Genomic DNA, 12019 nt, shown 5'->3' on the forward strand with positions numbered 1-12019 from the left:
CCGGGGTGCCCTGGGGCCATGTCCCAGCCACAAAACCCCACAAAAAGCAGCCAAAGCCCCACAAAGCCCCGGGATAAAGGGTGAGGAATGTGTTTTTTGGGGGGGGGGGGCAGGGTGCTGAGCAAAGTGTTTGGGCTCCCAGACAGCTCCGGGCTGCTGGAGCCCCCCCCATGCTCCCTGTCCTTCATCCTCCTCTTCCTCTCCCTGCCCGCCTTCATCCCCGGGCTTTATGCTGCAGCAGAAATCCTAAATTTGCCCTAAATGAGGAGAATCTTTCCCCAGGACGCACAGAATTTGGGTTTTTTCCCCTCTGTGGGATCCTGCTGCCCTCTCCCCTGGTTGTAGGGCCGGGCTGGGTGCCCCGAATCCAGCCCCGTGTCCCCTGCAGCCCCTCTCTTGGGATATGGGTTAAAAAAAACACAAATTGGGTGTTTGTTTAAAAAAAATATGTACAACATCTCCACTCGGCCCTGCAGCCGTCCTTGGGTCCCCGTGGGGTGCGAAATGCTCTGAGGCCAGGGAGGCGAAGGTTTAAATAATTCACATTGTGGTAAACTTCATTGGGATTTTGGGGGGGAGGAAGGAGGAGGAAGAGGAGAGCAGTCCGAGGGGGGGGACACCATGTGCAAAAACTGTAAACCGGGCAGGGGGAGAGGGCTGCAGCCAGCTCGGGGCTCTCCCCCGACCCTACTTTTGGTGCTAAAACCACGGCGGGGTGGGCTGAAGGCCGGGTTTCCTGCCCCCAAATTCTCGTGGCGGCACAGCCAGGCCTGGAGAGGAAATTTTGGGTCAGTTTTGGGGCCGGCTGAGTTGTTAATAAGGACGGGAACCGAATTCCCTCCTGCTCCATCCCCAAAAAATCCCTCTCTCAGGAGGAATCGCGGTCCATGCTGCAGCCCAGGGCCTCGATGTCGTTGCTGATGTGGGAAATCATTCGGTCCCACTCGTCCTCCTCCGAGGGCACCGACTGCTCGTCCGAGCTGCCCGCGGCCCCGTTGCCGTTGGTGGTGGAGTTGGAGGTGGTGCTGAGCGTCCGCCGGTACCTCCCGAAACTGTCGGTGATGATGCCGCGCCCGTCCTTCACCCCGATGGTCTCCAGGAAGTTCTCGAAGTGTTGGCTGTCCTTTTCGGGAATAAAGGGTCGTAAACCTACCCCGAGGGAAGGAGAAACAAAGAAGAAAATAAGGTAAATAGGGGAAAAATAGGAAATAGGAGAATTTTTAGCTGTGTCACCCAGCCCCCGGGCTTGCTGAGGCAGTTTTGGGGCCGCCTCTCCTGCTCGCAGCCCCAGAACGCTGCTGGAGAGGGGTTGAGGAGAGTTCACGGGGCTGAGGTGGGATTTGGGGAGCTCAGAAGGGCTGCCTGCTGCTTCAGCACCGAGCGCGTCGCTGGGCTTTGAGCTCATGACCCTAATCAGCGTGTGATTAACGGAGGGGAGGGCTCAGGACCCTTTAATCCATCCCCGCACCCCGCTGGGGGCTCACATCTCTTGCTCTTCGTGCTGTTTTGGGTTCCTGAAGCCAAAATTAAGCAGGGAGATGGAGGTGAGGGGACTCCAAGAGCCCCTGAGGCTCTCCCCACCCTTTTAGGGAAGGGAAATAGAAGGGTCCTGCTCCCTTCCCATATAACATCTACCTCCTGGTGCTGCACAGGACCATGTGGGTGCTGCCAGTCCTTTTGGGTTTATAAATCCACTTCCTGATGGTGCAGAACCCCAAAAAAACCCTGTGCAGAGCAGAGGGATGAGCACCAAACCCATCCTGTGCCAAATTTGACCAGGAACAGCCTCAGAGTGCCGCCAGCACGCAGAAACCCCACAAGACCCCGAGCATCGCCCCCCTTCTCGCTGTCTGGTGGCCGAGGAGCTCACGCCGAGCCCAAAAAACAACCAGCAGCGGCCTCAATCAGCGTGAAAAAGGGGGAAAAAGGGGAAAAAAAGAAGGGGAGCCGCTCACCCAGCAGCAGGAACTTCCTGCTGTCCCCGTAGAGCTGCTTCAGGTTGATGCAGAACTCGTGGATGGAGGCCCCGTTGCGGTACTCGTGCAGCAGCATGGCGAACTGCTGGATCTCCTGGGAGGAGAGCTTCGTCCGTAGCTGAGGAGAGAAAGCACGCCAAAAAACGGCAGAGGTTTATTTTCGGGGAGCTCTCGCTGCTCGGAGGGAGATCAGGGGGATGAAATGATGGGGTCGGGGTGTTGTGATGCGGCCCAGCACGCTGCGAGGGGAGCAGGGGGTGGAGGAGCTCCTGCAGGAGGATAATGTGAGGCTGAAGCGAGCAGGATTTGCCTGGAAAATGGTGTGAGGAGTTCCCACACCAGCACAGACTTATTATACGTGACGAGGTGACGATCCCAAAGCACCCAGACAGCACCAAAGCCAAAAGGAAGGAGCTCGGGCACAAAATCACAGGGCTGTAGGGGGCAAAAGGGACCATGAGAGGGTCCAACCCCGCAGCCAAAGCAGGTTTCTTAGAGAAAAAGGGCTGCTGAGGGTGCAAACGTGTTCCTAAAAGCACGCAGACCCCAAAAAGGGAAGGAAATCTCTCCCTAAAATCTCTCCCTACCGTCATCATGTAGTCCTGCAGCAGCTCGGTGGCCGTGGTGCTCAGCTCGCTCTCGCTCACGGTCTTGATGTGGGGAGACTGCTGGGGCAGGAAGGAGGAGGGGGAGCTGTCACCGGCCTCTAAGGCTTCTGGAAAGGAACTGGAACAAGGAGAGAAGGTGAGGAAATCCCCCGAGCCCGAGGAGCTCGGGGTCGCCCCGCTCCTGGAGGGGTGCTGCCGGGCAGCAGGACCAAGGAGAAGAGCTTCGGATTTGTGATGTGCTGCACACGAAGCTCTAGGGAGGGAGAAATCCCCCTCCACGTGGTTTTTATTTCAGAACTTTGGGGAAAAAGGTCCCCCAAAACATCTTATTGTGGGGTTAAATCTTAAATTCTGAGAATTTAAATCGTAAAGTATGAGAATTTAAGATTTAAATCTTAAGATCTGAGAATTTAAGACTTAAATCAGTGAATTGGAGGATTTAAGATTTAAATGGGAGAATTTAAGATTAAGCTGGTAGACACCACTTAAATCTTATTTTCTGAGAATTTAAATCTTAAGATCTGAGAATTTAAGGTTTAAATCGGTGAATCGGAGAATTTAAGATTTAAATGGGAGAATTTAAGATTAAGCTGGTAGACACCCTTTAAATCTTAATTTCTGAGAATTTAAATCTTAAAATCTGAGAATTTAAAAATCTGAGAATTTAAGATTTAAATCAGTGAACTGAATGATTTAAAATTTAAATGGGAGAATTTAAGATTAAGCTGGTAGACACCCTTTAAATCTTAAATTCTGAGAATTTAAATCTTAAATTCTCCGATTTTAAGATTTAAACGGTGTCCACCAGGCTTTGTGTGCCAGGTTTTTCAGCCCCCAGCTGCTGTTGCTGCTTTTCAGAGGTCACCGATTCGGGAGCAGCTGGCTGCCTACGTGACCTTGGGCCAGCAGCACGGAACAAAACGCCCAAGGTTGCTGATTTGGCAGCCCCGCGTCGCGCCCAGACACTGCTGATGCTGGGAAACCTTCCAGCCGGGCTCAGCAGGCAGCAATTTTGCTGGGGGGGGGCTTAAAGCTGGCAGCGAGGCTGCCTGAGCCAGGATTTTTTTTTATCCCCATCGTGCTGTGCCTGCCCTCGACTTACACAGTGCTGGCTTCTGTCTCGTAGGGTTCCTTCACGTCCACTTTTGTCGAAGAGTCATCTGCGAGGGAGATGTTGGAGAGGTGAAATTTGGGAGGCAGGAGCTTGCCTCAGCCCCCGCCCTGCACGCACGTCGCTTTGTGGCTCGGATTTTGGGGCTGGAAGGGGGCTGAGGGCTGGGGAGGTGCAAAAATCTCCCCAGGGAGCTTTTTTTCCAGGCTGAGGCTGGAAAGGGGATCCCAAAAACTCACCGCTGTGCAGGGACAGGTGGCGCGTGGGCGTGGACGCCCCATCGAATATTGCTCGGTCCAAGAAGTCGATGGTGGACTCGGTGTAAACGATCTGGAAGACTTGGCTGAGCAGGGAGCACAGCTCCTCCGCCGTCACCTGGGGGAGGGAGAGGGGGAAAGGGGAGGCGTGTGGGGCAGCTCCGTGCCCTACATCCCGAATTAGGGCGAGCACCCCGGGGAGCAGCAGCTCTCCCCCACCCCCAGTGCGATTTGAGGCTGATTCTGGAGTTGTGGGTGATTTTTTTTGGAGCCTTACTTTGTTCTCCGTGGCCAGCACCACCAAGCAGCAAGCCTCCACGGGCACCACGCCGCTCTCCGACAGCGAGCCCGACGTCAGCGCCTTGGAGCTCTCGGCGCAGAGGCTCTGGCTGGGGGAGATCCCGGGGTCCTGAGCTGAGAGAGACACGAGGAGATGTCACAGGGAGCAGATTTCGGACGCCTCCATCAATTTCTGACTTCGTTTCCAGGGCTCAGACAGCCTCAAAAAGCCAGCAGCAGGATCAGAGCCCCGTAATCTGGCTTTTTGTTCGTCCCCCAGCCCGTCCTCTGCTGTCTCAGGGTTTGTAATCCACTAAATCATCGGTGTTCCAGCCCCTAAGGAGCTCAACCCCAATTCTGTCGGGGCCGGGGGAGGAATTTCTGGGCACGAGAGGAGTTTTTGCATCCCCACAACCCCCCAAAAACGTGGCCTGGATCCAGCACCCTCCACCTCACCCGGCGTGGTTGCATTTTGTGAATCCCACCACCCGCGGGGGCAGGATCCCAACCCTCCCTCAGCCCCCAGAAGGAGAAAAAAGGAGGGACTGGACCAGCTCGGGGGCACCCACACCCCCAAAACACCATTTATTGCCTCAAAAAAACTCTAGTTAGCATTTATGGCCGCCGAGCTTTTAGGATCAGCGTCAACAAGGCTTTTTTTTTGCCCCGCTGACCCTAAACCTACCCGTTTTCAGCACGACCAAGTGAGCGGAGTCGTCGCGGATGTAGGAGACGGCGGCGATGTCGTGGATGGGGACCCTGAGGATGAGATCCTCGCCGTCCCGCCACACCAGCTTGATGTTGTAGGCCGACAGGCTGATCACGGCGTCGTGCTCGGGGCTCAGCTGGCCTGGGAGCTGGTGAGCTCGCTGCAAAGGGGCAGGAGAAGCTGTTAAAAAATTGAATTCGTCCTCCTCCGGTAGTAGGGCGGGGGGAGGATGTTGCTCGGGGTGGGATTCTCGCCCTAAGAACCACCCTAAGACTTTTTTGGGGGGGTTTGAGCGGTTTTTTGGCAGCTCACCTTGGCGTTATCGATCAGGTGCAGGATCTCGGTGCGGCTGGAGGGATTCAGGTAGCCGGGGATGGAGGTCAGCTGGCCTAAATACTGGGAAAAAAGCAGTAATGGGGGGTTAGCGTGACCCCAAAACCCCTCTTTGAGCTGCCAGACAGCACCCGAGCACGAAAATACACTCGTTTTTAGGTAAACTTCACGTTTTAGAGCTGCAGAGGAAGGGAACTGAGCGAGGCAGAGCCACGAGGGGGGGAAAAAGAAAGCGAAAGAGCCGCCGGCTGCCCCCACCCCGCGCTCGTGCTGCCTGTAGGGGACCCCAAGAGGGTTTTGGGGGGAAAAGGGGAGAGGTTCCCCCGAAATTACCTTCACCTCCTTCTCGATGTAGTCGTTCAGGAGGATGTCCGGCTCGACGCGGTCGGGCAGGGACACCAGGACGGTGTGGAGGGGCCGCCGCTCCGTCACCTTCTCCTGGGCTTTTTTGTCGCGACCCTTTTCGCCCTTCAGGAAGACTCGCTTGAAAGGGGACACGATCCCAGGCTGCGGGGGGAAAAAAGAGAGGGTGGGGGGTGAGGGAGGGCTGGGAACCGAATTTTGGGGACCCCAGCGTGGGCTGATAGGGTCGGGCGTCAGAGCTATGAGCCCAAAGGGCTGGTGAGGCAGAAAACCCCAAATTAAGAGCACCCAGAGGCTTCCCCAAGCTGCTTTTTGGGGATTTAGACGAGGAGGAGAGAGCTACGGGGACGAGAGAGACCGAAATAACCCCAAAATATCGCTTTGGGATGGGGAAGGGGTCGGGAAGAGCCCCTGCTAGCAGCAAATCCCAGCTCTCCCCGCCCGTACCCACTGCCACAAGGACATCGGGGACAGCCCGGCCCCAAAACGCGACGTGGGAAGAGCCCAAAGGGCTCCAAAAAACCCCACACGAGAGCACCCGGCCCCAAAAATTGCGCCGATCTGCCCCAAAATATGAGCCAACCCCAAATAAATCCCCTCGGGGACAGGGCTGGGGACGCCCCCGGAGATTTGGGTTCTCCTCCAAGCGGGGCTCGGCCCGGATTTTGCTCCTGGGGGAGCCCGAATTTAGGGTGGCGCCGCGCAGCCGCGGCGTTTTTGGGGCCGATCGCGGCCCGCACCTACCTCGCTCTCCATCAAGCGCCCCCAAAAAAGCGAGGAGGGGGTCCCAAAACCTCGTCCCCACCCGGGGGGAGCCGTCCCCGGTTGCTGGAGGCTGGCAGATCGCGGCCCGGAAGCGCGCCAACCGCAGCTTCCTCCTGCGAGCGGCGAAAACGACGAAAACAGGCGGTTCTCACCAAAAAAAAATGGGGTTTTGGGGAAGGAGGAGGGTCCGAGGGGGGGCAGCCCCGTTTGGGGTCAGGCTGGTGGCTCACGGGATTTGTTATGGCACGGTCTCAGCCCCGGGAAGCAGAAGGTGAGCCCAGTAGGGTGATAATCCCAAAGCCGAGCGGGTTTGGAGCAGTTTCTCCTCCAAATTTCAGCCGTTTTGGTAAAATTTGGGCGCTCCGGTGCCGTCTGGGAGACGCTGAGGGATTTTTTTTTTTTTAGGGCTTTTTTCCAGCCCTGGTGTTTGAGCAGACGGCCGGGTCCTTGGAAATGGGGCCCACCCCAAAAGCATTCCCCAGTGAGGTGCTTTGCCCAGCTCCGTGCAGCAAAATGGGTTCAGAAAAGGCTTTTTTGGGTGTCCCTAGAGGGCAGCTCCCACCTGCAGATGCCTTTAGGATTCAGAAACCACGGGGAAGGTCCCAAAAGAGGCAGATATAGGATCAGGGGGTAAGGGGCTGCTGTAAGGGGCACGGGGGTGCCTCCAGCAGGGCAGGAGCTGGCCCCAAACACGAAATTTGGGGCCGTTTCCACCCCACCGACCCTATAGGCAGCTTTACAGACCCTACAGCCGGTTTTATTGACCCTACAGGTGATTTACCAACCCTACAGTTGGTTTCACCAACCCCACAGCCGGTTTTACCAACCCTACAGCTGGTTTTACAGACCCAACAGCTGATTTACCAACCCTACAGCTGGCTTTGCGGACCCTACAGCTCATTTACCGACCCTACAGCAGGTTTTATGGACCCTACAGCCGGTTTCACCAACCCTACAGTTGGCTTTACAGACGCTACAGCCGGTTTTACAGACCCCACAGAGTTTTATTGACCCTACAGCTCACTTTACTGATCCTACAGCTGGTTTATTGACCCTACAGACAGCTTTACCAACCCTACAGTTGTTTTTACTGACCCTACAGCTGGTTTCACCAACCATATAGCTGGTTTTACCAACCCTACAGCTGGTTTTACTGACCCTACAACCGGTTTTACCAACCCCACAGCTGGCTTTACTGACCCTAGAGCTGATTTACCAACCCTACAGCTGATTTACCAACCCTACAGCCGGTTTCATTGACCCTACAGCTGGTTTTACCGATCCTACAGCCGATTTTACTGACCCTGCAGTCAGTTTTATTGACCCTACAGCTGCCTTTACTGATCATACAGCTGTTTTTACAGACCCTACAGCTGGTTTACCGCCCCTACAGCAGGTTTTATGGACCCTACAGCCCGTTCCCTGCTTGGCCCTACACATGCCAGGGTTCCTGGGCTGATTTTTGGCATGTGGCCGTTGGAGCGGGCGCAGACACAGAGCTGTGGGACCAGCTGGAGGTGCACAGGGATCTCCGGAGCCCACCCTGGTGCCACCAGGACCCCTCCTGGGGACCTTTATCCCTCCCCACCCCACTGAAAGTCACCCGTCCCCAGACCGGGCTCACAATTCTGTTTATTTTGGCACTTTTATCGGGTTCTCCACGCATCCCTCTGGCTTTGGGGGATTTGATAAAGGCACCGCGGGGACTCGGGGGTGTCAACATCGGGTTTTGGGGTGCCCAGCTTGGCTCTCACCCTTTAGGGCCAGGCCAAAACAGCTTTGTGCTTTGGCGGGGCATGAAAGGAAGGGTTTTGTCCTGTAGGGTTTTGTCCTGTAGGGTTTTGTCCTGGGTCGCTCCTTGCCCCACCCTGCTGGCGGCTCTCCAGCACCCTGAGTCATAAATCCCCTCCAAACCCCCCCCCCCACCAGCTTTGGGATCTCCTTTGGGGCCAAATCGCCCCAAATCCCCCCAGGGAATCCTCTCGGGGTGATCTGCAGGGTGCAGAGAGCCGGCTCCTGGGCTGGGAAAAGAGAGCTCCCAGGCAGGAACCCCGTGCTTGGCATCAAAACTGCTCCTTGAAACCAGATTATTAAATTTAGGTAATTTAGGGACGATTTCCTGCAGAACAGGGGGCCAGAACCCACACGGGTCTTCAAGGAAACGAGAGAAAGAGCCCCAAAAAGTGTCAGAAACCCCTGAGAGAGCGAGGCGAGGCGCCGGGCTGCGGGATTTTCCTTCGAGGCAAGAGGAAAGGAATTTTTCCCCGGCTATTTTTAGCCAAGCCTCGTTCCTCCTCCGGCCCCGCTCCTCCTCCTGCCTCCCAGGAGCCCGGCGAGGCCGAGCTGGAGCTGCCCCAGGGACCCTCTCCGACCCAATTTGCTGCCCTTTTTGTAGGGTCGGGGGCTCCACGGGTCGCCGTGACCCCTATTTTTTTAGGGGGGGAGCTCGCTGCTGGGTAAAAAGCCATCAAGTCAGAGAGTTTTGGGTCCAGACGCTGAGGAAAGCACCCAAAAAGCTTTTTTTTGAGCTTAAAACCCGAGGGTGCAGCTCCCTGGCACCTCCCACAGCCTGGGGACCCATCTCAGGAGGGTTTTTGGGGGATGATTTCCCTTCTTTGCACCCCGGGAGGGGAGGTGGAAACAGGCAGACCCAAAACCGAGCATTTTGGGGCTGTTTTGGGGCTGTTTTCACATCTCCTGGGTCCCTCGGGGTGTTCTATTCGGGCTGGGGGCTCTCCTCGTGTCACCCTGCAGAGGCTTCCAGGCTGGCCGTGCCCCCGGGGAATGCTCAGCACTCGCTCCTGCAGCTCCCATCCCTCGTTCAGGTGGCCCCAAAGCAGGATTTTCCTCCCAGTCCGGCCCCAAAGCTGGATTTTCCTCCTCCCAGCCCTGCCCCAGAGCAGGATTTTCCTCCCAGCCCCACAAAGAGCTCCTCGACGGCGTTTCCAAGCTCAAAAACACCGCAGGGGGGTGGCGAAGAGCTGGTTCGGCACCACCACGAGGGAAAACGGGCAGAAAACAGGCAGGAAACAGGCAGGGAACTGGTCCCAGTCGGACCTGCAGCCCCTCAGGACACCAGGGAGCATGGATTTGGGGAGCAGGATGCGAGGAGTGATTGGGTTTTGGTGGAGGATCAGAGGTTGGCGGGGAGAGGAGGGCTCAGAGCACCAGGATCCAGGTTTGGGGTCCTGGGAAGAGCATGGGGCCAAGACTTCCTACCTGGGGTGTGCTATGGGGCCCCACAGAGCTGCCAGGTCGGTCAGTGATGGCTGGGCTCGATGGGAGAGGGGCTACCGGGGGCTCGGTGGCCACCACTGAGGTGTTGGTGGCCACAGGGCTCGGCCAGGAGCCCCGCTGCTGTCCCTATAACCAGGGTAGGGATTGGAGGCTGGCACCCAGGGGGGCTCTGCGCGGCGAGCAGCTGCCCCCAAGCTGGATCTCGTGGTGAAATGTGGTGTAAAATGGTGAAAATAAGCAAAAAAAAGGGCAAAAGGCAGGCAAAGCAATGGGAATAAAAGGAGAAAATGGGGGGAGAAAAGGGAAATGGGGTGAGGGGGGTAAGGGGGTATGGAGAGGGGGGAAAGGGGAGGCAATGAGAGGGGGGAAAAGGGAAGAATGGGGAAAAAGAGGGAAAATAGGGGGAAAAGGGGGGGCAAGGAGAGGGAAAAGAGGGAAGAATGGGGAAAAAAGAGGGAAAAGAGGGGGAAAAGAGGTGAAAATGGGGGAAAACTGGGGGAAAATTGGGGGAAGAAGGGAAAAACGGGGGGGAAAAAGGGGTGAAAAGGGGGAAAAGCAGGGCAAAAAGGGGGAAAAGGGGGAAATGTGGGGAAAAAGAGGGAAAAACTGGGGAAAGGGGAGAAAATCGGGGGAAAAGAGAGGAAAAGATGGGGAAAACGGGGGAAAAGCAGGGGAAAACAGGGGGAAAAGGGAGGAAAAGATGGGGAAAACAGGGGGAAATCAGGGAAAAGTGGGGAAAAGATGGGGAAAACAGGGAAAAGCAGGGGGAAAATGGGGAAAAGCGGGGGGGAAATGGGGAAAATTGGGGAAAAAAGGGGAGAACGGGGGAAAAGCAGGGGGAAAAGGAGGAAAAGATGGGGAAAACAGGGAAAAGCGGGGGGAAAATGGGGAAAAGCGGGGGGAAAATGGGGAAAAGCGGGGGGAAAAGGGGGAAAATTGGGGGAAAACAGGGGGAAAAGGGAGGAAAAGATGGGGAAAACAGGGAAAAGCGGGGGGAAAAGGGGGAAAAGCGGGGGGAAAGGGCGGAAAATTGGTTGAAAAAGGGGAGAACGGGGGAAAAGCAGGGGGAAAAGGAGGAAAAGATGGGGAAAACAGGGAAAAGCGGGGGAAAAAGGGGGAAAATTGGGGGAAGAAGGGGAAAACGGGGGAAAAGCAGGGGGAAAAAGGGAAAAAGTGGGGAAAAACAGGAGGAAAAGGGAGGAAAAGATAGGGAAAACAGGGAAAAGCGGGGGGAAAAAGGGAAAAAGCGGGGGAAAGGGGGAAAAATTGAGGAAAAAAGGGGGAAAAGTGGGGGAAAAGCGGTAGGAAAAGGGGGGAAAAACGGGGAAAGAGGGGGAAATCTGAGGAAAAGGAGGGGAAGAACGGGGGAATAGATGGGGAAAATGCAGGGAAACGGCGCCCCCGAGGCCCCGCGGCAGCAGCAGCCCCGCTCCCCGCCCCCCCCTCACCTCCCCCCCCCCCCGGGGCCGGGCCGTGAGGCGCCGCTTGGGGCCTGGCCGCGGGGCCGCGCTCACCTTGCGGCCCTTCCTGCCCTCCTCCTCCATAGCGGCTGCGGAGGCGGCCCCGGCCCCCCCCGGGGCATCCCCGGCGTTGTGGAAAAGGGGAAGAAGAAGAAGAAGAAGCGGCGGGGGCCGGGCCCGGCTCGGGGAGCTCCCGGTTGAGCCCCGGGGCCCCGCGGCCGCCTCAGCGCCCCCGGCCCCGCTTCCAGCCCGCCGCCATCTTGGGCGGCGCCTTACCCAGCCTGCCCCGCGCGGCGGCGGCGGCGCTTGGAGGACTGACGTCAGTCCTCCAGCCCGGGCGGGAAGCGTGGCCACGCCCCCTTCATTTGCATATCCCTGTCTATATAAGGCGAGGCCACGCCCCCTCCCTCTGCGGCGGCGTGCTGACGTCACGCGCCGTGGTCCTCCCGCAATCATGGCGGCCGCCGGGGGAGGTCGGCGCCGCCGCCATCGTCCTCCATCCGCCTCCATCCGCCGCCATCCGCCGCCGGAGCCGCCTGTGATGGCCGCGGGAAGGGTGAGGGAGCCGCGCGGTGCCGCGATTCGCCCCGGATGGGTTTTGGTGATGGCGGCCGGGCTGGGATGGGGAGCTGCGGCCTGCTCCTCCCGGTGAGGCCTACCCGCAAGCCGTCCAGCATGGCGGGCCCTGCCGTGGTCCCGGCCGTTCCTGCAGCGCTTGCCAGAGCAGCCCTGGGGTGGTTTGAGGCCTCCCCTTGTGCCCCTAAGGGGCAGGCTATAGAAATCCCAAACACGGCCCCGGCCCCTATAGGGCTGTGAGGGGCCTGAGGGGGTCCAGGGGGCTTGGGGGGGGGGGTCCCTGTTCCCACTGGGGCTGCAGAGCCCCCCCCTTCTTGTCCCTTCTCTCTCCTAACGCCCTGCTGC

The 12019-nt window shown here is 57.6% G+C and overlaps 1 protein-coding gene and 1 non-coding gene across 3 annotated transcripts; one reads left to right on the plus strand and one right to left on the minus strand.

Annotated features, from left to right (window-relative positions):
• Positions 1–103: 103 nt before the first annotated feature.
• Positions 104–11388, minus strand: CCM2 (CCM2 scaffold protein). 2 transcript variants are annotated; one of them, XM_072034072.1, is made up of 10 exons: positions 11153–11388; positions 5607–5780; positions 5253–5336; positions 4917–5100; positions 4230–4366; positions 3935–4070; positions 3687–3744; positions 2564–2702; positions 1956–2094; positions 104–1149 (listed from the first exon to the last, which is right to left on the minus strand). In XM_072034072.1, the coding sequence occupies exons 1-10, from the start codon at positions 11180–11182 to the stop codon at positions 869–871; spliced, it is 1362 nt and encodes a 453-aa protein (XP_071890173.1). In that variant the 5' UTR covers positions 11183–11388; the 3' UTR covers positions 104–868. The 2 variants fall into 2 exon arrangements, with proteins under 2 accessions (XP_071890173.1, XP_071890174.1); XM_072034073.1 differs by lacking the exon at positions 11153–11388 and adding an exon at positions 6381–6530.
• Positions 11389–11757: 369 nt separating this feature from the next.
• LOC140001962 (small nucleolar RNA SNORA9) lies at positions 11758–11891 on the plus strand. The gene has a single exon (XR_011807803.1). It is a non-coding gene; the product is annotated as a small nucleolar RNA SNORA9 (small nucleolar RNA).
• The last annotated feature ends 128 nt before the right edge of the window (positions 11892–12019 follow it).

This window comes from Anas platyrhynchos, chromosome 2 (genome assembly GCF_047663525.1).
Source record: "Anas platyrhynchos isolate ZD024472 breed Pekin duck chromosome 2, IASCAAS_PekinDuck_T2T, whole genome shotgun sequence".
In the NCBI taxonomy this organism is placed as follows: domain Eukaryota; kingdom Metazoa; phylum Chordata; class Aves; order Anseriformes; family Anatidae; genus Anas; species Anas platyrhynchos.